General features: G+C 40.6%; 1 protein-coding gene and 1 non-coding gene across 11 annotated transcripts in view; one reads left to right on the forward strand and one right to left on the reverse strand.

Annotated features, from left to right (window-relative positions):
- Window positions 1-22529, forward strand: part of ANKHD1 (ankyrin repeat and KH domain containing 1) — a 126761-nt gene extending 104232 nt beyond the window's left edge. For 3 of the 10 annotated variants that reach the window (XM_059917252.1, XM_059917262.1, XM_059917256.1), the window contains 12 exons: window positions 1953-2127; window positions 2922-3378; window positions 4152-4298; window positions 6201-6350; window positions 6515-8127; window positions 11074-11250; window positions 12643-12894; window positions 13451-13599; window positions 14323-14487; window positions 17582-17691; window positions 21851-22024; window positions 22181-22529. In XM_059917252.1, the coding sequence (XP_059773235.1) occupies window positions 1953-2127; window positions 2922-3378; window positions 4152-4298; window positions 6201-6350; window positions 6515-8127; window positions 11074-11250; window positions 12643-12894; window positions 13451-13599; window positions 14323-14487; window positions 17582-17691; window positions 21851-22024; window position 22181 (3570 nt within the window). In that variant the 3' untranslated portion in view covers window positions 22182-22529. Of the gene's footprint in view, window positions 1-1952; window positions 2128-2921; window positions 3379-4151; window positions 4299-6200; window positions 6351-6514; window positions 8128-11073; window positions 11251-12642; window positions 12895-13450; window positions 13600-14322; window positions 14488-14768; window positions 15256-17581; window positions 17692-21850; window positions 22025-22180 lie in introns of those variants that run through there. The other 7 variants (XM_059917254.1, XM_059917257.1, XM_059917253.1 and 4 more) reach the window with 6 other exon arrangements.
- Window positions 1149-1258, reverse strand: LOC132364176 (U6 spliceosomal RNA). The gene has a single exon (XR_009502731.1). It is a non-coding gene; the product is annotated as a U6 spliceosomal RNA (small nuclear RNA).
- Window positions 22530-23118: the final 589 nt, after the last annotated feature.

The following is a 23118-nucleotide window of genomic DNA, read 5'->3' on the forward strand; positions in this document are numbered from 1 at the left end:
TAGTAAAATTTGTTAATACCTCATAAAGAGCATAATAGCTGCATTTTATTTTATTTTTTTTAACGTCTTTATTGGAGTATAATTGCTTTACAGTGGTGGGTTAGTTTCTGCTGTATAACAAAGTGAATCAGCTATACATATACACATATCCCCATATCTCCTCCCTCTTGCTTCTCCCTCCCACTCTCCCTATCCACCCATCTAGGTGGACACAAAGCACCGAGCTGATCTCCCTGTGCTATGTGGCTGCTTCACACTAGCTATCTATCTTACATTTGGTAGTGTATATATGTCCATGCCACTCTCTCACTTTGTCCCAGCTTACCCTTCCCCCTCCCCCCTCCTCATGTCCATTCTCTATGTCTGAGTCTTTATTCCTGTCCTGCCCCTAGGTTCTTCAGAACCTTTTTTTTTTTAGATTCCATATATATGTGTTAGCATATGGTATTTGTTTTTCTCTTTCTGACTTACTTCACTCTGTATTACAGTCTCTAGGTCCATCCATCTCACTACAAGTAACTCAATTTCATTTCTTTTTATGGCTGAGTAATATTCCATTGTATATATGTGCCACACCTTCTTTATCCATTCATCTGTCAGTGGACATTTAGGTTGATTCCATGTCCTGGCTATTGTAAATAGAGCTGCAATGAACATTGTGGTACATGACACTTTTTGAATTATGGTTTTCTCAGGGTATATGCCCTGTAGTGGGATTGCTGGGTTGTATGGTAGTTCTATTTTTAGTTTTTTAAAGAACCTCCATACTGCTCTCCGTAGTGGCTGTATCAATTTACATTTCCACCAACAGTGCAAGAGGGTTCCCTTTTCTCCACACCCTTTCCAGCACTAGCTGCATTTTAGTCAAACAAATGCCACATAAATCTATGGATTTGCCTAATTCTGGACATTTCATATAAATGGAATCAGACAGTATTTGGTCCTCTGTGACTGGCTTCTGGCAATTCATAATGTTTTCAAGGTTCATCCATGTTGTAGCATGTATTAGTACTTCATTTTTTTTTTTTTTTACTGCTGCATAATATCCCATTATATAGGTATACCACATTTTGTTTACCCATTTATTAGTTGATGGACATTTAGGTTGTTTCCATTTCATAGGTATACAGGTTTTTTGTTTGTTTTGTTTTAACTTGGAATGCTTCATGAATTTGTGTTTCATCCTTATGCAGGAGCCCTGCTAATCTTCTCTGTGTTATTTCAATTTTTTTAGTATATATGGTGCTGAAGCAAGCATGGTGTACCAGTTTTTGTATGAATATGTTTTCATTGGGTATATATCTAGGAATGGAATTGCTAGATCATATGGCAGTTCTGTGTTTAACCATTTGAGAAACTTCTAGATTGTTTTCCAAGGTAGCGGCACCATTTTATGATCCTACCAGCAGTATATGAAGGCTTCAATTTCTTCACATCCTCACCATGATTTGTTTTATCTGTCTTTTTGATTATAGCCATCCTAGTGACAGTGAAGTGGGTATCTCATTGTGATTTGATTTGCTTTGCTTTTCCCTGATGGCTTGTGATATTGAGCATCTATCTCTTCATGTGTTTATTGGCCATTTGTATATGTTGTTTGGAGAAACGTCTATTCAGATCCTTTGCCCATTTTTTAATTGAGTTATTTGTCTTTTCATTATTGAGTTATGAGTTCTTTATAAATTCTTGATACAAGGCCCTTACCGGATTAGCAAAATTTTTCACCATTTTATGGGTTGTCTTTTCACTTTATTGATGGTCCCTTTGAAGCACAAAAACTTTTAATTTTGATGATGTCCAGCTTATCTATTTCTTCTTTTGTTGCTTTTATAAATGTATGTTAAGACTGACATCTATGGGAAACCCCATGTATCATAAACAAAAGTATAATTTCATTATTTATTTTAAATTACTGCCTTATTGATAAAATGAGATACCTACTTTATTTGCAGTCAAGAGAGGAGAGCAGAAAGCAGGCTCTTGCAGCTAAAAGAGAGAAAAGAAAAGAAAAGAGAAAAAAGAAAAAAGAGGAGCAGAAAAGGAAGCAGGAAGAAGATGAGGAAAACAAACCTAAGGAGAATTCAGAGCTACCAGAGGATGAAGATGAAGAGGAGAATGATGAAGATGGTGAGAAATGAACCATCTGAAATAGTGATAAAAATTCTTCTGTGTTCATCAACTTCATTTTGAGTGCTTTTTGCTCTCAAAACTCTCAAAACTAATTCTAGTTAAATATTCAGTTACTTTAATCTGAAATAGACAGTTGACTTCCATAGTAAATACTTCTAAATATTTTACATTGTAAAGTGACACAGAGAAACAGAAGGGGGAAGGCAAGCACATAATTTGAAGACATTCAGTTGTAATTTAAGTTCCCCTGTAAAAACATTATGTGTGTCCTAAAAGTGATACAGTAAGAGGTTTGCCAGCTTTTCTTCAGGTTCTTCCCTACCCTCTCCTTCCCCAGATGGAAACTGGGAAGAGGTCCAGTTCCTCAATAGATTTTTAACTAAGGTTCAGTCTTGAAGCTGTATAGGGTTGGGGTCCATTACTCTCAAAGAGTTGTTTATTGTATAGTCTGGCAGTGGTTGTAGTAGGCAAATAATTTTGCTCTATTTGAATTCTAATTCTAAAATGCTATTTGAAAAATTTCTTAAATTCAAACTGTATTGTGATTTTTGGTTAGTTTATGAGACTAGCATTTCAGATCTTAAGAATGTTAATGTTTTATACCAAGTTAAACATCAAAATATGATATAGTATATTTGTTCTCACAACAGTAAAGATTTCTTTATTTACTAGTGAATACTGGTAAAAGGAAAATATGACCTAAGGGTCTGAATTATTAGGTGTATTCTGTCACAATTTGTTTTGAGATCTGTGGCTCTCAGTGTGATTTTTATCCTTTTTCATGATTTCAGTGGAGCAAGAAGTTCCCATAGAACCTCCTAGTGCGACCACCACCACCACAATCGGAATCTCTGCAACATCTGCAACATTCACAAATGTGTTTGGGAAAAAAAGGGCCAATGTTGTGACAACTCCCAGCACCAATCGGAAAAATAAGAAGAACAAAACAAAAGAGACCCCTCCCACTGCACATTTAATATTACCAGAACAACATATATCCTTAGCACAGCAAAAGGCAGATAAGAATAAAATAAATGGAGAACCCAGAGGTGGCGGTGCAGGTGGGAATAGTGATTCAGATAACTTGGACAGCACAGATTGCAACAGTGAGAGTAGTAGTGGTGGTAAAAGCCAAGAGTTAAATTTCACTATGGATGTGAATTCCTCTAGTGATAGGAGATACCCCTCACTGCTACTCCATTCCCAAGAAGAAAAGACAAGTACTGCTGCTTCCAAAACTCAGACACGGTAAAATTTTCTGACTTGTTAACTCTGCACCTACCTTTCCTTTTTCACGCCTGGCACAAGAACTTGAAGTAACATAAGTTGTGTTAAACAACTGAAGTCTACCACATTACCTGTCTTCAACATTTAAAACTGAAATTCACCAGTGTCCTCCTTATCATGTGCTAGTTATGCAATGAGATTGTTAGAACTTTTAACATTCAACTTTGAAGCTGAAAATATTAGCGTTCCTTGATTTTAACTGTCATTTTTATTGATTATATATAGTCCTTCTGGCTTCTGAATCCATTTTAATACTAAAATAAATAATGGACTCTTTGCCCTATTTCTATTTTTCTGATTGTTAATAATTTGATGTGCCAAAATTTTTTTTAACAAGGTTTTTGGTTTTTTTATATAAATTTATTTATTTAATTTTGGCTGCGTTGGGTCTTGGTTGCTGCACACGGGCTTTCTCTAGTTGTGGCGAGCGGGGGCTACTCTTCGTTGCGGTGCGCGGGCTTCTCATTGTGGTGGCTTCTCTCGTTGCAGAGCACGGGCTCTAGGCACGTGGGCTCAGTAGTTGTGGTGCGCAGGCTTAGTTGCTCTGCAGCATGTGGGATCTTCCCGGCTCAGGGCTCGAACCCGTGTCCCCTGCATTGGCAGGCGGATTCTTAACCACTGCGCCACCAGGGAAGCCCTGATGTGCCAAATTTTAATTCAGATACTTCAGCAAATCCCTTTGAGTTTCTATCTTAAAATTTATCGTTTATTGGCCTTGATATTTCTCTTCTCAGACTTGAAGGCGAAGTGAATCCTAATTCCTTATCAACAACCTACAAGTCAGTGTCGTTGCCATTAAGCTCTTCAAACATAAAGCTGAATCTGACCAGCCCTAAAAGGGGGCAAAAAAGAGAGGAAGGGTGGAAAGAAGTTGTTCGAAGGTAAGTAGAATTAGTCTCGTCTTTTTAACTTTTCTCCTCTTGTGAGATGGTTATCCAGTTAATTAATGAATAATTTGAATGTGGTTATTATATTCAATGGCAGTGCCATACTACATCCAGAGTAGGCTAAAGCAAAATTAGAAACAGTATGTAAATTTTGTATGCATATTTTATATGATACAAGAAATGTTGGCTTTAGAATAACAAAAAACATTTTATTAAAACATAAGACATACAGTTTACAGACAAACCATACAAAAAGGTCATAGGCTTCTTAAGGGGAAGATTCACTTGACAGCAAAGTCACAGTGCTATTTGTGAGGGCTATGATGTTTGTTTAATGGTCCCATTTTGATTCAGACAAGTTTGTCCATCTACAGCATTTAAATAAAGTTAGACTTCGCTAGAGAATCTATATCTGCTTTTAACCAATGCAATTAGATCACCATAAAAGTGGGGGGGTGGAAGAGCCCATAAAATTAAAACTACCTTCTCCCTCAAAAAAAAAAAAAAAAAAGACAAATACCAACACCCCTGCAGCTAACTTTGACAACTCCCTTCATTCACACTGCTTTATACTTAAACCATGATGGGGGAAATGAATAAAAGCAGAGAGGAGCCACTGCTTTTAAATGTTTCACACAATCCAGAAGGTATTTCTAGCCTCTGCTCATGCTTTACAACAGGGAATCAGGATAAGACTTACGTTTGCTAATGTGCACTTAATCACCAAAGGACTAAGATGTCTGAGTTTTTATTCTGTAATTTTTGTAAGACTTTGTGTCCATTAAAAGCAAACAAAAAAGGAAGAAGTCTTGGCAGAACAGAAGTGATGCACACTTGATGATCAGATTGATTTAAGTATTATTCATGGCCTAGTCTATGCTCTAGCTTTCAAAATAGCTAAATATATTCTTCCCAATTTGTCTACATTAGGATATTAAATTTTGATCATGAAATGTATTTTAGAGTCTACAATTGGGTATTCTTCTGGAAGGTATAGTTCAAAGTTTGAGGGTCCCTCCCTCAAGGAGGGAATCGTGGCAGCCAGCAGTGACCACATGAAGATAATGGGTGTTGCTCTCATTTGGTTCTGCCATCAAACACTGGGTTTCCGTGATAATCCTGCAGGACACCCAGGCCATCTTGTCAGATCCCAAAATCAGCCTCTTGTGTTTTCTCACACAAGTGGAAGTCCCAGGCTCCACTTGTGGATTGCTTTTTATGTACAAATCTGAGGCTTTATTTTTTATTGCTGAGTAAAGTTGTTGACACTGATAAGCTGCCTTTATTCATTTTCAGTATAGAGTTTAACAATGTGGTATGCATTATTTTAATTTTGAAAGTATCAATATATGATCATTGCAGTTTAGTTAACATGTGATAGTTTATGCAGATTTGAATGCTGAGATCATGAGTGACTTAAATATAATTTTTTTAAATGGCAGTGTGTTTTTTTTACCTTTACTAAATTAAATTCAATATAATAAGAGGTCAGTTTCTAAAATAAAAACTTATAATAATTTCCTCTTTAAGGTTTGAGAAATACTATTCTACAGATGTTCATGAACATACTTACTGAGACATCTTTTTTTTTTTTAATTTATTTATTTTATTTATTTATTTTTGGCTGCGTTGGGTCTTTGTTGCTGTGTGCAGGCTTCTCACTGCGGTGGCTTCTCGTGTTGCCGAGCACGGTCTCTAGGCGCGTGGGCTTCAGTAGTTGTGGCACGCGGGCTTAGTTGCTCCACGGCATGTGGGATCCTCCCAGGCCAGGGATCGAACCCGTATCCCCTGCACTGGCAGGCGGATTCCCAACCACTGCGCCACCAGAAAGCCCGAGACATCTTTTTTAATAGACATTTTGATTTCATAAGCTCATGTGTGGTCTCCATTTTGTAGGTCAAAGAAATTGTCTGTTCCAGCCTCAGTGGTTTCCAGGATAATGGGGAGAGGAGGATGCAACATCACTGCAATACAAGATGTTACTGGTGCCCATATTGATGTGGATAAACAAAAAGATAAGAATGGCGAGAGAATGATCACAATAAGGTAATTGTGAGATATATATATATTGTTAGTTCTATGAGGAAATTAAATTTTATTAGAAGTACATTTTTGTTAGGTATGGTACAATCAATTCTATTTCATGGTAAAGATTACCTAGTTTTGTATATTTTTGATCTTGTTCTGTTTTTTGTTTGTTTTCTCCCCAGGGGTGGTACAGAATCAACAAGATATGCAGTTCAACTTATCAATGCACTTATTCAAGATCCTGCTAAGGAACTGGAAGACTTGATTCCTAAAAACCATATCAGAACACCTGCCAGCACCAAAGCCATCCATGCAAACTTCTCATCTGGAGTAGGCACCACAGCAGCTTCCAGTAAAAATGCATTTCCCTTGGGTGCTCCAAGTCTTGTAACTTCACAGGCAACAACATTATCTACGTTCCAGCCCACTAATAAACTTAATAAGAACGTTCCAGCAAATGTACGTTCTTCTTTCCCAGTTTCTCTACCCTTAGCTTATCCTCACCCTCATTTTGCCCTGCTGGCTGCTCAAACTATGCAACAGATTCGGCATCCTCGTTTACCCATGGCCCAGTTTGGAGGAACATTTTCACCTTCTCCTAACACTTGGGGACCATTCCCAGTGAGACCTGTGAATCCTGGCAACACAAATAGCTCTCCAAAGCATAATAATACAGGCCGTCTACCTAACCAGAACGGGACTGTTTTACCCTCAGAGTCTGCTGGACTAGCTACTGCCAGTTGTCCTATCACTGTCTCTTCTGTAGTTGCTGCCAGTCAGCAACTGTGTGTGACTAATACCCGGACTCCTTCATCAGTCAGAAAGCAGTTGTTTGCCTGTGTGCCTAAGACAAGTCCTCCAGCAGCAGTGATTTCCTCTGTGACAAGCACTTGTAGTTCCCTGCCTTCTGTCTCCTCTGCATCTATCACTAGTGGGCAAGTTCCCACCACATTTCTGCCTGCAAGTACTCCTCAAGCACAGCTTTCTTCACAAAAGACGGAGTCTTTCTCTGCCATGCCAGCCCCCAAAGAGAAAGTGTCCACACAGGACCAGTCCATGGCAAACCTGTGTACCCCCTCTTCAACTGCCAACAGCTGCAGTAGCTCTGCCAGCAACACCCCAGGAGCTCCAGAAACTCACCCATCTGGTAGTCCCACTCCTCCCTCCAATAACACACAGGAGGAAACACAGCCATCCAGTGTGTCTGATTTAAGTCCTATGTCAATGCCTTTTGCGTCTAATTCAGAACCTGCTCCATTGACTTTGGCATCACCTAGATTGGTTGCTGCTGATAATCAGGATACCAGTAATTTACCTCAGTTAGCTGTACCAGCACCTCGAGTTTCTCATCGAATGCAACCCAGAAGTTCTTTTTACTCAGTGGTACCAAATGCAACTATACACCAGGATCCCCAGTCTATTTTTGTGACAAATCCAGTTCCTTTAACACCACCTCAAGGCCCACCAGCTGCAGTGCAGCTTTCTTCAGCCATGAACATTATGAATGGTTCTCAGATGCACATTAACCCAGCAAATAAATCTTTGCCACCTACGTTTGGCCCAGCCACGCTTTTCAATCACTTCAGTAGTCTTTTTGACAGCAGTCAGGTGCCAGCTAACCAGGGTTGGGGAGATGGTCCACTGTCCTCACGAGTTACTGCAGATGCCTCTTTCACTGTTCAGTCAGCATTCCTGGGTAACTCTGTACTTGGACACTTGGAAAACGTGCACCCTGACAACTCCAAGGCACCTGGCTTCAGATCACCTTCCCAGCGAGTTTCTACTAGTCCAGTTGGTAAGTTATTATAACTATCATTACGTCACAGTTTGGGGCTTTAACAACATAATCTAACCTTCCAAAGTAATAAAGCATTTATTTTGTACATAATATTGCATGATCTTTTAAAGAAATGAAGGTGTGTCATAAATAGTAAAGACCCCTTAATGACTGCTGATTGAGTGGCCAAAATGTAGTTGTAGGTAAGTCACATATGAGCTGCTTTATATTCTCTTTTATGATCTCTCTGCACCTCATTTCAAGGAAGTTATATCTTGTGTCAGTCCACTTTCTTAGAATTGGTATAAGATGATATTAATAAAAAAGGACTCATAGGATGCTTCAAGCATTCCAAATTTACAGACATTTTAAAAATCATAGTGATTGCCTGCATTTCTGAGATTAAAAAGTTTGGGTTACGAAGGTGTTTAGGTTACAGTCCATAATCTACATTCTTTGTTTTCAGTCTTGGGTACTCAGAATGAATATTAAATGATGTTGTAACTCTGTATTATTTACAATAGATGGAGCTGTTTGAAGAGATCCTGTGTGTATAGGTTCTTATTTAACAACAACAAAAAAAAAACAATTTTGAATCAGCTGTTTGTTTCTTGAAATTAGAAATTAGCTGCTGAGGCAGTATAAGAAAGATTTAGAAAGATAAGAGTCTAGTGGTGGCTTGGAGATATTTGGAAAACCAGAATCTATTTTCCAGAGTCTAAGGGCCAAACTTTAGTCCAATCTCTTTGCTCTAGTCTGAAAAACAAAATTAGAAATTGTGGCTGACCTAGAAAGGGGGTAAGAAGAACTAGTGCCACTTAGCATTTTTCTTCCAGTTGGAAAACTGTCCCATAGCCCATCTTTCCTTTTTGCTAATTATAAACTGATCTAAGTTGTTTAAAATTTGTGAGTTTATGGATATGGCATAGCCTTAGCTTTTCTATCAGATATGTTTCCATTTACTTATCTTTTCAGGAAAACATAGCTGTTATATCATCTTTTGAATAGAAATAAAGCTTGCATAAGACAGTCTGTGGTCCAAAATATTCTCTTGGATTTTTTTTCTTCTTTTCTATAAATAGGTATCTATTTTAACTTTTCATTTTGGCAGACTAATAAAAAGGTTTTCAAAGGCCCCAGAATGAAAGAAGAGCTCATTGCCAGTGCTCAGACTGTGGTAAAAATTAATTTTTTAATTAATCCTTGACTTGATTGGCACTAACTAATATGTGAATTTAGAATGCCTTAGCTAGAGTTAGACTTCAGATCTCTCATATTCCAGTGTTTGAGCTCTTTGCACTCCACATTCTATATCCCAGAAGATGTGCAGATTATGAATGGCTGGAGAAAAGAAAGTCAAGGAGATCATCCATCTAGTTTGGTAGCAAACAAGGTTTGGGAACCTTAATTATTCAGATCTATAACATCAAAATTATTTATTACTAGTTAAAAAATAATTTTTTAAAAAAGCAAGCATTAATCCTTGACCTTCCTTCCAGGGTCCAGGACTGATTAAGCTTGGCTTCATTTCTTAACTGCCTGGGTAGTTTCTTTTGTTGATGCTCTTCTTTCATGGATATAGTTTAGTTTTCCTAGTTTGCAGGTAAGAAATAGTGATACTTAAAAAGACGGGAAAGCATGTGGAGAAACTGGAACCTTCAAACACTGCTGGTAGAAACTTAAAATGGTACATCATTTGGAAAAACAGTTCAACAGTTCCTCAAAAAGTTAAAAAGAGTTACCATATGATCCAGTAATTCTGCTCCTAGGTATACCCAAGAGAAAACATGTTTCTACACAAAAACTGGTACATAAATGTTCATAGCAACACCATTCCTAAGAGCCAAAAAGTGGAAACAATCAATGTCCATCAACTGATGAATGGAAAAACAAAATGTGGTATATCTATATAAGATATTATTCTTAGTATAATGTATATTCTATATTATGAGATACAGTGAAAGAAATGGAGTACTCATTTGTGCTACAACATGGGTAAACTCTGAAAACATTTTGCTGAGTGAAAGAAGCCAGTCACAAAAGACCACATATTGTATCATTCTTTTTATATAAAATGTCCAGAATAGGCAAATCTAGAGAGACAGAAAATATATTAGTGGTTGCTTAGAGGTTCAGATATGGGGTAAAGGAGGATGGAGAGTGACAGATAATGCATACAGAGTTTCTTTTAGGGTAGACAAAAATGTTCTAAAATTGATTGTGGTGATGGTTGTACAACCCTGTGAATATACTAAAAGCCTTTGAATTATATACTTTATAGATGAATAAGACCTGCTTGAAAAGTTCTGAATTTTTTATGTTGATATTAACTACTTTTTTCTGAAATGAGCACCTATAATCCTTTTCCAGATCCTTGACCTCTTTCCCTAAAAATGTTCTCCAGAGAAAGCAATGGAATTTGAGAATACTGCTAAGTTCAGACTCATGCAAACTAGATAGAAACTTTGATGTAGTTTGCAGCTGTTGATTTTTTTTTTTAATCAGATGGAATACTGAAATTATCTTTAGTTTAATCGTATGCTTTCCTTCCTTGTTAGGAAGCAAACATTGGTAGGTTTTGTTACTCATCTTGCACAGGAAATGACTATAGTTTTATAGATGAACAGCTATATTTCTAAGTGATGGGTACCACAACATGCTCTCATTTCATGTCCCCTCTAATGAAAGCTTTGAGATTTATCTAGAACATACTCCAGGTGACTGCCATTCCTAAACATTGGGCTCACATTTCTATATCTAGTCCTGCTTGGTGATATTCTTCTGGACTGTAAGGAAAAAATGGTTTGGGGGGACATACAGTATGAAATAAATGGATTCTTGTTGCTGTGATCCACAAAATAAACTGCGTTCTTTCTGCTTTTTTAAAGAGGAATTAAGTCAACCTTGGACTTTCATTTTTAAAGCCTTGGCTAATTTGACGTCTTGGACCTGTTTTTATTTCAGGGTTACCGTCCATTGACCCATCAGGCAGCTCCCAATCTTCCTCTTCTGCTCCTCTGACAAGTTTTTCCGGCATACCAGGAACTCGGGTTTTCCTGCAAGGGCCAGCTCCCGTTGGGACTCCCAGTTTCAACAGACAACATTTTTCTCCCCACCCTTGGACAAGCGCCTCAAACTCATGTAGGAATCCTAGAGGAACTCTTCCCAAAGAGTCTTGAATAAGTTATTAAACCATTTGTTTCAGGGAACGTTATATTGTAACTTTAGTAATCTAAATTGTATGCAAATACCCAAGGTTTGTTTTGCAGTCATGTCAAAAATTATCAGTCATTTATAGGATAGAAAACTTGAGAAGGGTCAGGCTATTCTTCCAAGCCAGATTTGAGATTACACTGAGACTTGGATCAAGAAAAGAGGCACTACAAGTAGTTTTATAAGACCGTTTGGGGACAGTATTGTGAAATAATTTCTTAGGTCTGAAAAGAAGTTGAATTTAAGTATCTGGTCAGTTTGGTATGATTCCTCATTTAGTTTTACATTTGAGGAAACTGTATGATTGCCATTTATAAGTGAAAATATTCCTCTGTTCTGACTTATTTCAATATTTAGAACAGATGAAGTTCTAAAAGGATTTGAACAGGATTTGATTTTTTTTAAATGAGCATCATGAGAAAGTCAGTGAGTATTGGCCCTTTGGCAAGGAAAACTACCCATATTACCTGAGAGTCCCATTAAGAAACAAAGCTGTGAATTGAATCCTACAATGCTTCACTAACATTTAACCTTCCTTCCTTATGGGGAAGAATAAGGGGCTGTAGAAAGAGAAAAAAGAAAACAGCTAATAATTATAGAGGACCAGCAGCTATTTTCCAGACAATATGATAGTTACCGTGCAAACATTGCCACATTTAAGTTAATTTAAAATGTGACAATATATGTTTTGAGAAGATTTTTTAGAACTACAGTAAGGGGAATTCCCTGGTGGTCCAGTGGTTAGGACTCTGCGCTTTCACTGCCGAGGGCCTGCGTTCAAACCCTGGTGGGGAAACTAAGATCCCGCAAGCCAGCAGAACTACAATAAGAATAAATACAGCCTTCTTCCCTTCTAGCCTCGTTCAGTTCAATTTGAAAAAATTCTTTAGACTAGTCTATACTTACTATATTTTTAGACTAGTTGTTTATATTTACTACAGGCACAAGTAGTATAGGATAATATTTATAGAACTTATATATTTTCTTTTTTTAATTTACTTATATATTTGGTTGCACCAGGTCTTAGTTGCGGGAGGCAGGCTCCTTAGTTGTGGCATGCGAACTGTTAGTTATGGCATGCATGTGGGATCTTGTTCCCTGAGCAGGAATCGAACCTGGGTCCCCTGCATTGGGAGCATGGAGTCTTAACCACTGCTCCACCAGGGAAGTCCCTATATAGTCTCATCTGAATGACCTTGTAAAATGAAATTTTTTTTCCAGAACCTATGTTGTGGAACAGATCTTTCCAACAAGGTTTCTCATATTCTTATAATTAGTTTTTATATGTAATAAAACAATAGAGAAATATTTTGCCACCAGGTGACTCTCCTATTCCATCTGTTTCTTCGGGATCATCTTCACCTCTTTCAGCCACTTCTGCCCCACCAACTTTGGGCCAACCGAAAGGAGGCAGTGCCAGTCAGGATCGAAAGATACCTCCCCCCATTGGAACAGAGAGACTAGCCCGGATTCGGCAAGGAGGGTCTGTTGCACAAGCCCCTGTGGGGACCAGTTTTGTTGCTCCTGTTGGACACAGTGGAATCTGGTCATTTGGCGTCAATGCCATGTCAGGTACAGTTACAGTGTCCTCTGTCTGGAGGGATATCTTGAGTAAGTTGTGGGATTTTGCCATTTAAACTTAGTTCCTTACCTAAATAAATAAGCTTATTAGTTCCTGCACTTAACCAGTAAGGTTGTTTAAACCTTTGAGGAGTTCAGTCCAGTCTCAAAGTCTGGAATGTTAGTTTGGATTATACATAATAATAGATGTAATATGTATGATAGTAATATATATAAAATAATAAATACAGACTTGATTAGAAGTAAAAGATTCAAAGCATACTTCCTTTCCTTCTTAAGTTTTTCATTGTAGAATAGGACAATCATTTGATTTCTTTCAGAGAGCACTTAATCTTTTGAAGGACAAGGTAGAGTGTTTAGGGTATTCAGAGGACTCCACCCAGTTTTCCAGGAACTTGTATTTTGATTTGCAAAGATTTTCATGAATGTGTCCTGAGCTTCTCAAAGGAATGCTTTTGATTAAATTTAGTATGAAAAAATCCAGTGGTAATGTTTTGTTATTTTATCCAAATAAATATCTAACCTTGATCTCAATTCTTCTTTCTAGAAGGCTTGTCAGGTTGGTCACAGTCTGTGATAGGGAACCATCCAATGCATCAACAATTATCAGACCCAAGCACATTCTCTCAGCATCAACCAATGGAGAGAGATGATTCTGGAATGGTAGCCCCCTCTAACATTTTTCATCAGCCTATGGTAAGCAGTTTTGTGGATTTTTCTAAAGTGAGCTGACAAACATCATTGTAATTTGTTTAACACATTGCCAGCCAGTGTAGTCACATGTTAAGGAGTAATTTGTACTGAAATAATTCTCCCTTTTGGTATAACTAGTTTGTTTCTATGACTTTGCCAGATCTTTTATCCAATTTCAAAAGTGGATTATGTTGTTTACATTAGTTTGTCCTCAAACTATCTTGAAGAAGCCCCCGTCTTCCCTCCAGAACCTGAGAGATTTGGGTTTTGCTGCTTTGCATTTGGCTGCCACAGCTTAGAGGCCTCTTCCTCTCTGAAAAGCTGGCTGTGAGTTCCCCATTGCCCTCTTGTCTCCTCTGAGAGCTTCCAGGCTGCCATAAAGCCAGATTGTGGCTGCAAGCAATCATGTAGAATTCCCCTTTTCTTGGCAGAAGCTTATTAGTAAATCCTAAATATGGGAAAGTTGAGGGTATTATATATGTTCATCAAGTATTGGAAATTTCCTGATGATTTGATATTGGATTTAGTTGTTTTGTTTTTCTATTCTCATTGAAAAGTGTTGCTGACGCAAATAACCACTTTTGGTTTCCCAAGACTGTACAATGGTGCTATACTTACAGGATACTCTGGAGTTCTTTGAATGAAGGGAAATAAGAGAAATCTATGCTGATATTGTGGAATCATCATTTACAATCACTTCATGATTACACCTTTCTGCTGTTTTAGGGTCTACCAATTTCCATGTATGGAGGCACCATAATACCCTCCCATCCTCAGCTTGCTGATGTTCCAGGAGGCCCTCTGTTTAATGGACTTCACAACCCAGATCCTGCTTGGAACCCTATGATAAAAGTTATTCAAAATTCAACTGAATGCACTGATGCCCAACAGGTAAAATGGACTTAATGCTCTTTTATTTTTCAGATTTATGATGTCATTCTTTTAATTCTTTGGGTAGTGCAAGTTCTGAATATATCAAAAGTCATGACATCTGACTATCTTGAACTGAATTAAGTTTTTCAATATCAAGATGATGCTACTTAACATTTTATCTCATGTATGTGTATTCTTCCTAGGCAGAAACAGTGAATTACCATTGCATTTATATATTCATTTTGTAAATGTCTAAAGATTCCTAATTAGAAATTCCAATTTTTCCTCCCCCTTTTCAGATTTGGCCTGGCACGTGGGCACCTCATATTGGAAACATGCATCTCAAATATGTCAACTAAGTTAGAAGGTCTTACTCTTTAGCCTTGTTTGAGAAACTTTTGACCTTGGAAGAACCCTGGGGATTTTTTTTAATGTGCCTAAGAAATATTCTCTGAGGCTTTAGCAATGGAAATTTGATTGCCCATTGTATATGAACAAAGTGATTTCCTATCCATCTGATTATGTTCTCTGGTTAGTTTAGCCATTTTGAAATTAGTGCTTTGGGCTAAACATACTGAATGCTACTTGTATGCAGAAGAGAATTAGATGATTACATGTTTCAACCTTTTAGGGTGGTAAATACATGTACAATTGTTTACATACTTAAAATGAAAAGGTTGAGTAAATTTCTTGTCATATAGTGGCTCTACTTAATGTGGCCTGTATTAATGTGAAATATTTACCAGAATATTCAATAAAAAGATGAACAGTGTTTAGAAGTGGGGTGTGATCCTTTCAGTGGTCATGCAGGTACTACCCAATCCACAATCATACTGAACCAGGTTGTTAATACTATATTTGTGATAGGCTTCTCACATTTTACACTTCAGAGTCCATTCTTAGACTGCCTTGAAAAAGCACTTTTAAGACTAGTTGTATACTTATTCTGTGTTAAACATTCCTTGTTCTTTTGTTCTCTTCCGTATCGTTTTAAAAGTGAGAATGTTTCAAGCCCCTGCAATGTGTCTTATTTGACTTTAGCAGATAGGCCATTAAAAGGTTTAGCTCTTTGTGGATCATGAGTATGTCAATAAGAACAACAGGATTTCAGTCAGATGACACTGAAAAAACTTAGGGACACCCAAATCATCCTTCAGATTCCTTTTGTGCTTCCTGACTTTTTTATCTAAAGATTTATATTGGTTATAGGTGTTTAAGTTTTATTTGGGTTGGGACATAGGAGGGGGGGGTGGGGGTGGGGGTGGGGGTGACTCCTTTAATTCTGTTGTATTGTTGCATCAGCTGAATAATGTTTATAAATATGTGACTAATTCTGGGCTTAGTTCCATGAAGAGCCAATATGGTCAACAAGCTAAACTCATGAACACTGGAATGGATTGCTTTGGCCGAACTATAGGCTATGCCAAGAATCTGACACAATAGAGAAGAAAAAACTAGCCCAATGAAAAGAACAGTCATCAACTTGACTGTTCATGTTTTAATATGGTTGAATTACCTGGTCTTAGATAAAAGCGAGCTAAAAAAGAAAACAAGAAAATGTTTGAGGTGATAGAGGAGCCAAAACACACATTAAGGCAAAGAAGGATGCACAGAAAGATAATAACTAGGGGCAGAACCATACCAGAAGCACTTTTCTACTCTCCTACCAACGGAAGTTCTTAATCTTCTCTGCCTTGCTCCTAGAGCTGCCACTAGATGAGACACGCCATGTTTGTTCTGTGTTAGACATACCTGGTTGTTCTGTCTTCCATATCATTTTACATATGAGAGTGCTTCTGTAAGCTCATTTCTTATTTTCTATTTTGAATGGATTTGGAAATTATCACTGGTGTTGAAGCTAGTGCCTTTGTAGTGCTTAATAACCACATCAAGTAGTCTCAAGAGACCCCCTTGAGGGGGACAGAGGACCCCTGGCATCACCTACATATCTTGCTGTTTCCACTTACCACTAATAACAACCCAAAAAATCACCTAATATTAGTGAAATGAATGAAACTACTCTTGATGAAACATATACTAGAGAGAGAGAATACTACGTAAATTATTCAGTGGGACAAAAAGTGAGTTTTGTTCTATCTTAACTATTTAAAGTACACTTGAATTATTGGAAGAGCTCTTCCAATATCTTCTATACCTTGAGGACAACAGAATGAGAAATTTTATCTCAGATCAGGAGCTAGAACCCATAAGAAGACACAATTATGAGAAACCCCTAGAAGGATTAGGAAAAAACAGGAGCTGTGCAGTTTGTAGCAGTTATTTAGGATACCCTACTTCCTGCCCTCTTGCCACCACTGCCTTCTTTTCTTTCTATTTGAATCCCAGTAGCCTACTCCCCACTCCATTTTGCCTGCTAATCTCTTCCTCTGTCTTGCCTCTTCCTGGCATTACTTTACTGCTATTTTACCAACCTGAACCTTGGATTAAACCTAGCTCAGGTAAGAACTTAATTACTTTCAGAATATACAAGGGATTTGTGGGGAGGCAGAACGGGTAGAGTGGAACAAGAGTCAGAAACCTAAATTCTGTTTTCATTTCTGCCACTTTAAGCTATATGACCATAGGCAAGTCATTTCTTACCTCTGGGCTTCACATTCATCTGTAAATGAAACAATGTAAATGAACTCAAAAGGGTCTCCTAGTTCTAACAGATTCTCTTGTCTTGTGAATGAGAATGTATGGTATGGGACTACTAGAAGCCAATACATTGCTGAGATTTGAGGGCCCCTACCATTTGTTCTTACATGGAATCAAAAGTCTGCTATTGTGAGAGCCATTATTGATTTTGGGAATTTAGTGGAGGCAGAAGAAAACCTTGCATACCCATAGTGAGCCCTCAAGTCATTAAGAAACATCCTGCTGAAAAAAAAAAGAAAAAGAAAAGAAAAGAAACATCCTGCTGAGGCATAGATCAAGCCCTATGAGAATAACAGCTCATTCAAGGAATAAAACTGTATCATCAAGGTTTCTGGACCCACTTATTTCAAGTAGTGTTCAATGTAATAAAATACCACCACCAATAAAATTCTTGATGTTTTTAAGACCCTTTAAACCTATTGTGGCTACAGTGTGCTGACTTGCCCTTTTATAGGCCAGTCTGCTTCCTTCAGTCCCTGCTCTCAAAGGGGAAATCTCATCACCTCAGCTAACGAGACCGAAGAAGAGAGTTGGACAGCCAATGGTGGCCTCTCCTAACCAGAGGTAAGAAATCTCAGGACTTGGAACTGTAGTTTCCATCTTACAGATTCTGGCCAAGTCCTCTTTCCAACCTCAAAGTTAGTACAGGAGGGTACCATCCTTAGTTTGAGGTAGCTTTTAGAAGGGGAAAGGCTGGTCATATTAGAGTTTCAAGCCACATAGAGGAGTTCTTAGTATACATGGTTCTGTCCCACTGTTTAAGACCTTTGTACCACATTGTAAACCCAGGAAGAGGCAAACAAACTGTAGGAAAACAGCTTCTGAACATCTTGTTCTCTAACTAGCCCTAGAGCTCTTCTACTAAGAAGTGTGGATGGTTGTGACGTCTTCCCAGTGGACCCTGTTCTGGGGTGAGGGACTCTGATAATGCTGCATTTTCTATTCCTCAAAGATTTGTCACCGTGTGTCAATGTTATTTGACAGGTTACTTTACCTTCACTCTCTCCTGTAGGAAATGGGTGAGAGAAACTTGAGTGTGTTAAGACCACCTCCAAAAAAGGGCAGGAGCTTGGGCTTGAAGACCTAATTTGGAAAACAAGATCGTGAATCTAATGATCAGATTGCAAACCTATTTTGTGATTACTTTTCACCTCTTCCTGTTTTATCTTAATGGTACTGACGTGAGTTCAAAGTAATTTGCCTGGTGGCAGAGACCTGGTATTCCCCTACAGGTTTAATCAGATCTCTGGGGTTGGGACCTGAGCATAAGTTTTTGGTTTTTTTCTTTTTTGGAAGCTTCTATACTGTAATGGGCAATCAGTGTTGAAAAACCTCTGATTTAAACTCTTGGTCCTTCATCCTGGTTGAATGGATGATGAATCTGGTTTTCTCTCGAAAACCAACTACCTATTCTCTGGTTCCCCAGCCCTTATAGCACACAGTGTCTCAAGAAAAGTACACTTCTAGTAGTACTCTTACAGTAGTAAGACTGCTATAAGTCTGTAACTGCTGCTGTTGTTTTATAATAGAGATTAATAGAAGGATCACTTCCACACTGATCCTTCTTGAAAACCTTTGACACTTCTAGTTCTCCTACTCACTGGTCTTTCTCAGTCTCCTTCCTCCACTACCCCTTAAATAAATGTTGATATGCTCAGGTCTCTTCTTTTGGTGTATCTTCTCCCCAGGTAATCTCATCCCATACTCTTGGATTTTACTCCACCCAGATCTGAATCACTTGCCCAGAGTTCTCCCTCTGTAGCTTCAGACCTGTATATCTGGCTCCTTACTGTGCTTCTCCATCTGAACATTCCACACACATTATATATTCCCCAATATAAGATATGCCCCTCCCCTTGTTTTCCCTATTATATTAGGTGGTACTACTAGCTACCAAGACTCTCAAGTCAGAAGATTGGGAATTATCCTAGCTTATCTCCTCTCCCACCCCACCCTGAAATCAGTCACCTTACCCTTCCTCCTCTGTGTATCTGGATCCCCTCCACTTCTCTCCATCCTCGCAGCAACTGCCTTTTTGCCTACCCTATTTCACTAGGCTGGAGTCTTTACCTCCAGTCTCACTGTCCTCCACCCCATCTCCCCCTCCCCTCACTAGACTACTTACCTTGCTTAAAAGTTGAGTTGTCATAGATGGTTCCTCCACAATCTGATCCCAAGCCTTACCCTCCAGCACTTCATTGCTAAGACACTTTATTTAGGCATACACCACTTTGTAAGAGGCTCAAAAACCTTTTTGGAACAATAAAATATACATATCCTTGCTACCTGAAGCGTGATTCTAAGGACATGCAGACCTAAGGGTCTACATCACCTGGGATTTTATTAAAAACCCAGAATTTCAAGTCCCACCTACTGTATCAGAATCCTCATTTTAACAAAATCTCCAGGTGCTTTATGTGCACATTAAAATTTGAGAAGCAATGACTTGTAAAATAGTCTTTTTAAATGAGTCAAGAAATCAGAGCTGAGGGAAAATCTGATGAAGCCAGTGCTGAAGTAGTACTGATAAATGCATGAAGTCAGGTGGTCTACAATTAATTGGTGGTGGGGTGGCATTGCTGAGGGTATAGTGACTCTGAGGAAGCCAAACAGCAGACAACTGGGTCAAGTCGAGATTTTTTGTGTATACAGGTACTAGACTTAGTACTTACTCTCCCACTACCTCTCTCCTGCCTCCTTTCATGTCACTGTGCCTACATCAAAAAATCTTCTCTTTAAAGGCCAGCCTCTCTGATCTTACTTTCCAGAGGGCTAAAGACCAAGCCCTCCTCACCAGCCCCCAGTCCTTCCTTAGTTTCCTGAGGTTAGCTGTGACAGAGAGATCAAAGAACTGGCCTCTCCTATCTTCCAACCTTTATTCATGCTTTAATCAGTCCAGGTATCACTTCTTCCAGAAAGCCCACTCTCCCTCCCTGACCTACCCTGATGGCTGTGCACCAGGCCATCAAGGCACTTTTACCCTGTACTGAAATTGATTAATGGGAGGCATTACACAGCTGTGCCTAGGGGCACACACTTGAATCAGACACACACAGGTATGAATTCCAGCTCCCCCTCCTACAAAATCCGTGACTTTGAACCATGACCTAACCTCTCTGGACTTTGGTGTCCTCACCTGTAAAATGTGGCTAATAACAGTGCTTTACTGTCCAAAACCGTTGAGAGGAATGGATGGATTAATACATGGCAATAACGTGTGCCATACCTCACCTGTCCCCAGCGCCCGCTGTAAACAGTAAATAGTAAATAGCTGAGTAGCTGCAGCGCTTATAGGTATAGGCAGGCTGGCCAATTTTGGGCCAGGAGGAACTGGAGGCTGGTGAGGCTCCTGGAACTCCTTCCAACTTTTGCTGTTTGGTGCTTCCTCCCGCGAGGGTAGGGCGGGATCATCGGGTTGATTGACAGCCGGCCCGCCCCCGGCTTGACGTTGTCCTGGTGTTGTTGCTGCGGCCGCACGTGGTCAACTGAGTCCGCCTCAGACTCGGCTGCGCCCCGCGTCCTCAACACCAGCACCAGCCGCTGCTTTCCTGCTCGTCCCACCCGCGCTATGTCCACATCCACCAGCTGCCCGATTCCCGGGGGCAGGGACTGGCTGCCTGACTGCTACAGCACCACGCTGGGGGGCACACTATACGCCACTACCCCCGGAGGTCAGCGGCCAGGCCAGCGTGTGCGTGTCGCGGGACGTGGGCGGGGAGGTGCGAGCCTGGACTTGCCTGCAGGCCCCTCTGCAGGTTGTAGCTTTGAGGGGGGTGGGTGCTTGGAGCCGAAGCCCAGTTCCCTAAATTCTCAAAGTGATGCAACACGGCCTTGTGCCTAGTTTCCTAGTGACTGGGCAGAAATCATCACTATGGCCTGGGTTCTGGGCTCCTTGCTCACCCAGCCCTCCTGACTTGCCGCCTGGGAGCAGAAGCCGAGGCCCCAGTTGAGTTTGGCTTCAGCAGGAAGCAACCGGGTCTTGCAAAGCTGCAAATGCAGGACTCTGGCAGTTGGGGGCAGGAGCTTCGGGTCTCTGCGCTGGCTGGCTTGACTAGTGGCAGATTGGTGGAGCAGCCTGGGATCATGCCTATTCAGGGGTTCCTGCCGCGGAGGCGAAGGGGAGGGGTGAGAACAGGGTAGGGCCTTTTGAGGACATGATTGGGGCCAAGTTCCTCTAGGCTGAGCTGAGCCTGACAGGACTTGGGAGGGGTCAGGATAAGAACAGTGTGTCCCTGTATTTCACAGGAGGAACACCGCTCCTCCCTGCAGGATATCAGAGCCCAGGTGGCAGCACCAGCCTTCGTATCTGCTCTTGGCTTCCTCATCCAACTGAGGCTGGAGGGCTAGGCCCTCCCTTGTGAACCAAAGCAATGAAGTTCCAGAGCCAGCAGAGCAGGACAGGAGCCTCCTTAAGTACTTGAGCTCCAAGTTTGGTGCTCCTCCTGGAGCCAAGACCTGAGGCTCCCCTAAACTAAAAGCCCCTGCCTAAACCAGCTGGGATGCCCCACTTGCTCTATGGTGCTTAGACACATCTTGGGTAGGCCCAGGAGACTTTAAGTGCTGTGAAGCCTAGTCAGCTGAGATCCTGGCCGGGCTGCAGAGCAGTAGCCCTTTGAAAAATGGGAAGATGTGACCCCTTGGTCCCTAAAAGGCCTGTGTCTGGGGTCCCAGACAGCTCTGTACCCAAGCTCCTGCCTCTTACCTAGCCCCTACCCCTTGACAGGCACCAGGATCATCTACGACCGAAAGTTCCTGCTGGAGTGCAAGAACTCACCCATTGCCCAGACGCCCCCCTGCTGCCTCCCTCAGATTCCCGGGGTCACAACTCCTCCAACAGCCCCACCCTCCAGGCTCAAGGAGCGGAAGGAGCAGAAGGAGACAGAGGAAGAGATACCTGGTAAGGAAAGCAGGCCCCCAAATTTAAAAATGGCTTTGAGCCCAAATGCCCCAGTTAAGTAGAGTGGGGGTTCGATTCTGAGAGGGGCTTCTTCACTGACACTGAACCTGCAGACCCCAGCCCAGCAACCAGTCCTCCTGCCTTTTCTCTCTCCAGATGATGCACAGTTTGAAATGGACATCTAATCCAGTGAAGATGACCCTGTGTGTGGAGTAAGAGGAATCCCTCACGCTGCTGCTGCTACCTCCTTTTTCTGGGGTATCCAAAGGCCAGCTGGCCTCATCTAATCCAGAATGGGGTGATATGGTGGTTCTGGGCCTCCGTTAGCTCTGAGGCAGCTAGACCGGGGATAGGAATGGGCAACTTGCCAAGCCCTTAGTTCTACTACTCTTTGGTCTGTAGGCACTCCTCCCAACCCCTGGCCCTTGGCTCAGGCTGAGGCTGAGGCTGGGGCTGGGGGATGGAGAATGTCACTGTCTGACTGCTTAGTAAACATTCAAAGAAATGCCTTGGCTCCAGTGTTCTCCTCAATGCTGATCTTCCCATCTCAGCCATAAAACTAAGGGTCCCAGCAAACCTGGTTAGGATCAGAGGTCCCAGGTTCCTTCCCAGCTCCCACTGGGCCCACTTCCAGCAGCACTTAGAGCCTGAGGCAAGCTTTGGGGGCAGGCCATAGGAGCTGCCAAACCATAAACAGCAATAGCCTGACCCCTGCCAAGGGCTGTTGCAGCCTTTCCAGGAAGCAGCCTTCCTGGAATCAGGCCTCTCTACCAGTCCCTCCTTAGCTTTTCCAAAGCAGGAGAAAAGAGGCACTGTCCCAGCCTATAGCCTTCTTTTGTCTCTCCCCATACCTTTTCTGCCTCCCACCTGTAAGTACCAACTATATTCCAACACTGGAAACCTGTACTCTCCCTTCTCACAGCATGATATGAGCCTCCTGGCCCCTTCCACCTGGTTCTGTTGTCCTCAAAGCGTTAGAAGACCTTAGGGCCCAAACAGAGGCAGAAGTTTATTTGGTGAGTCAGATAAAGAGTCATAATCCTACTCTTCCCGTCCCCTGAAAAAAAAAAATCATGATCCCATATGTCAGCAAT

Source organism: Balaenoptera ricei, chromosome 3 (assembly GCF_028023285.1).
Source record: "Balaenoptera ricei isolate mBalRic1 chromosome 3, mBalRic1.hap2, whole genome shotgun sequence".
NCBI lineage: Eukaryota > Metazoa > Chordata > Mammalia > Artiodactyla > Balaenopteridae > Balaenoptera > Balaenoptera ricei.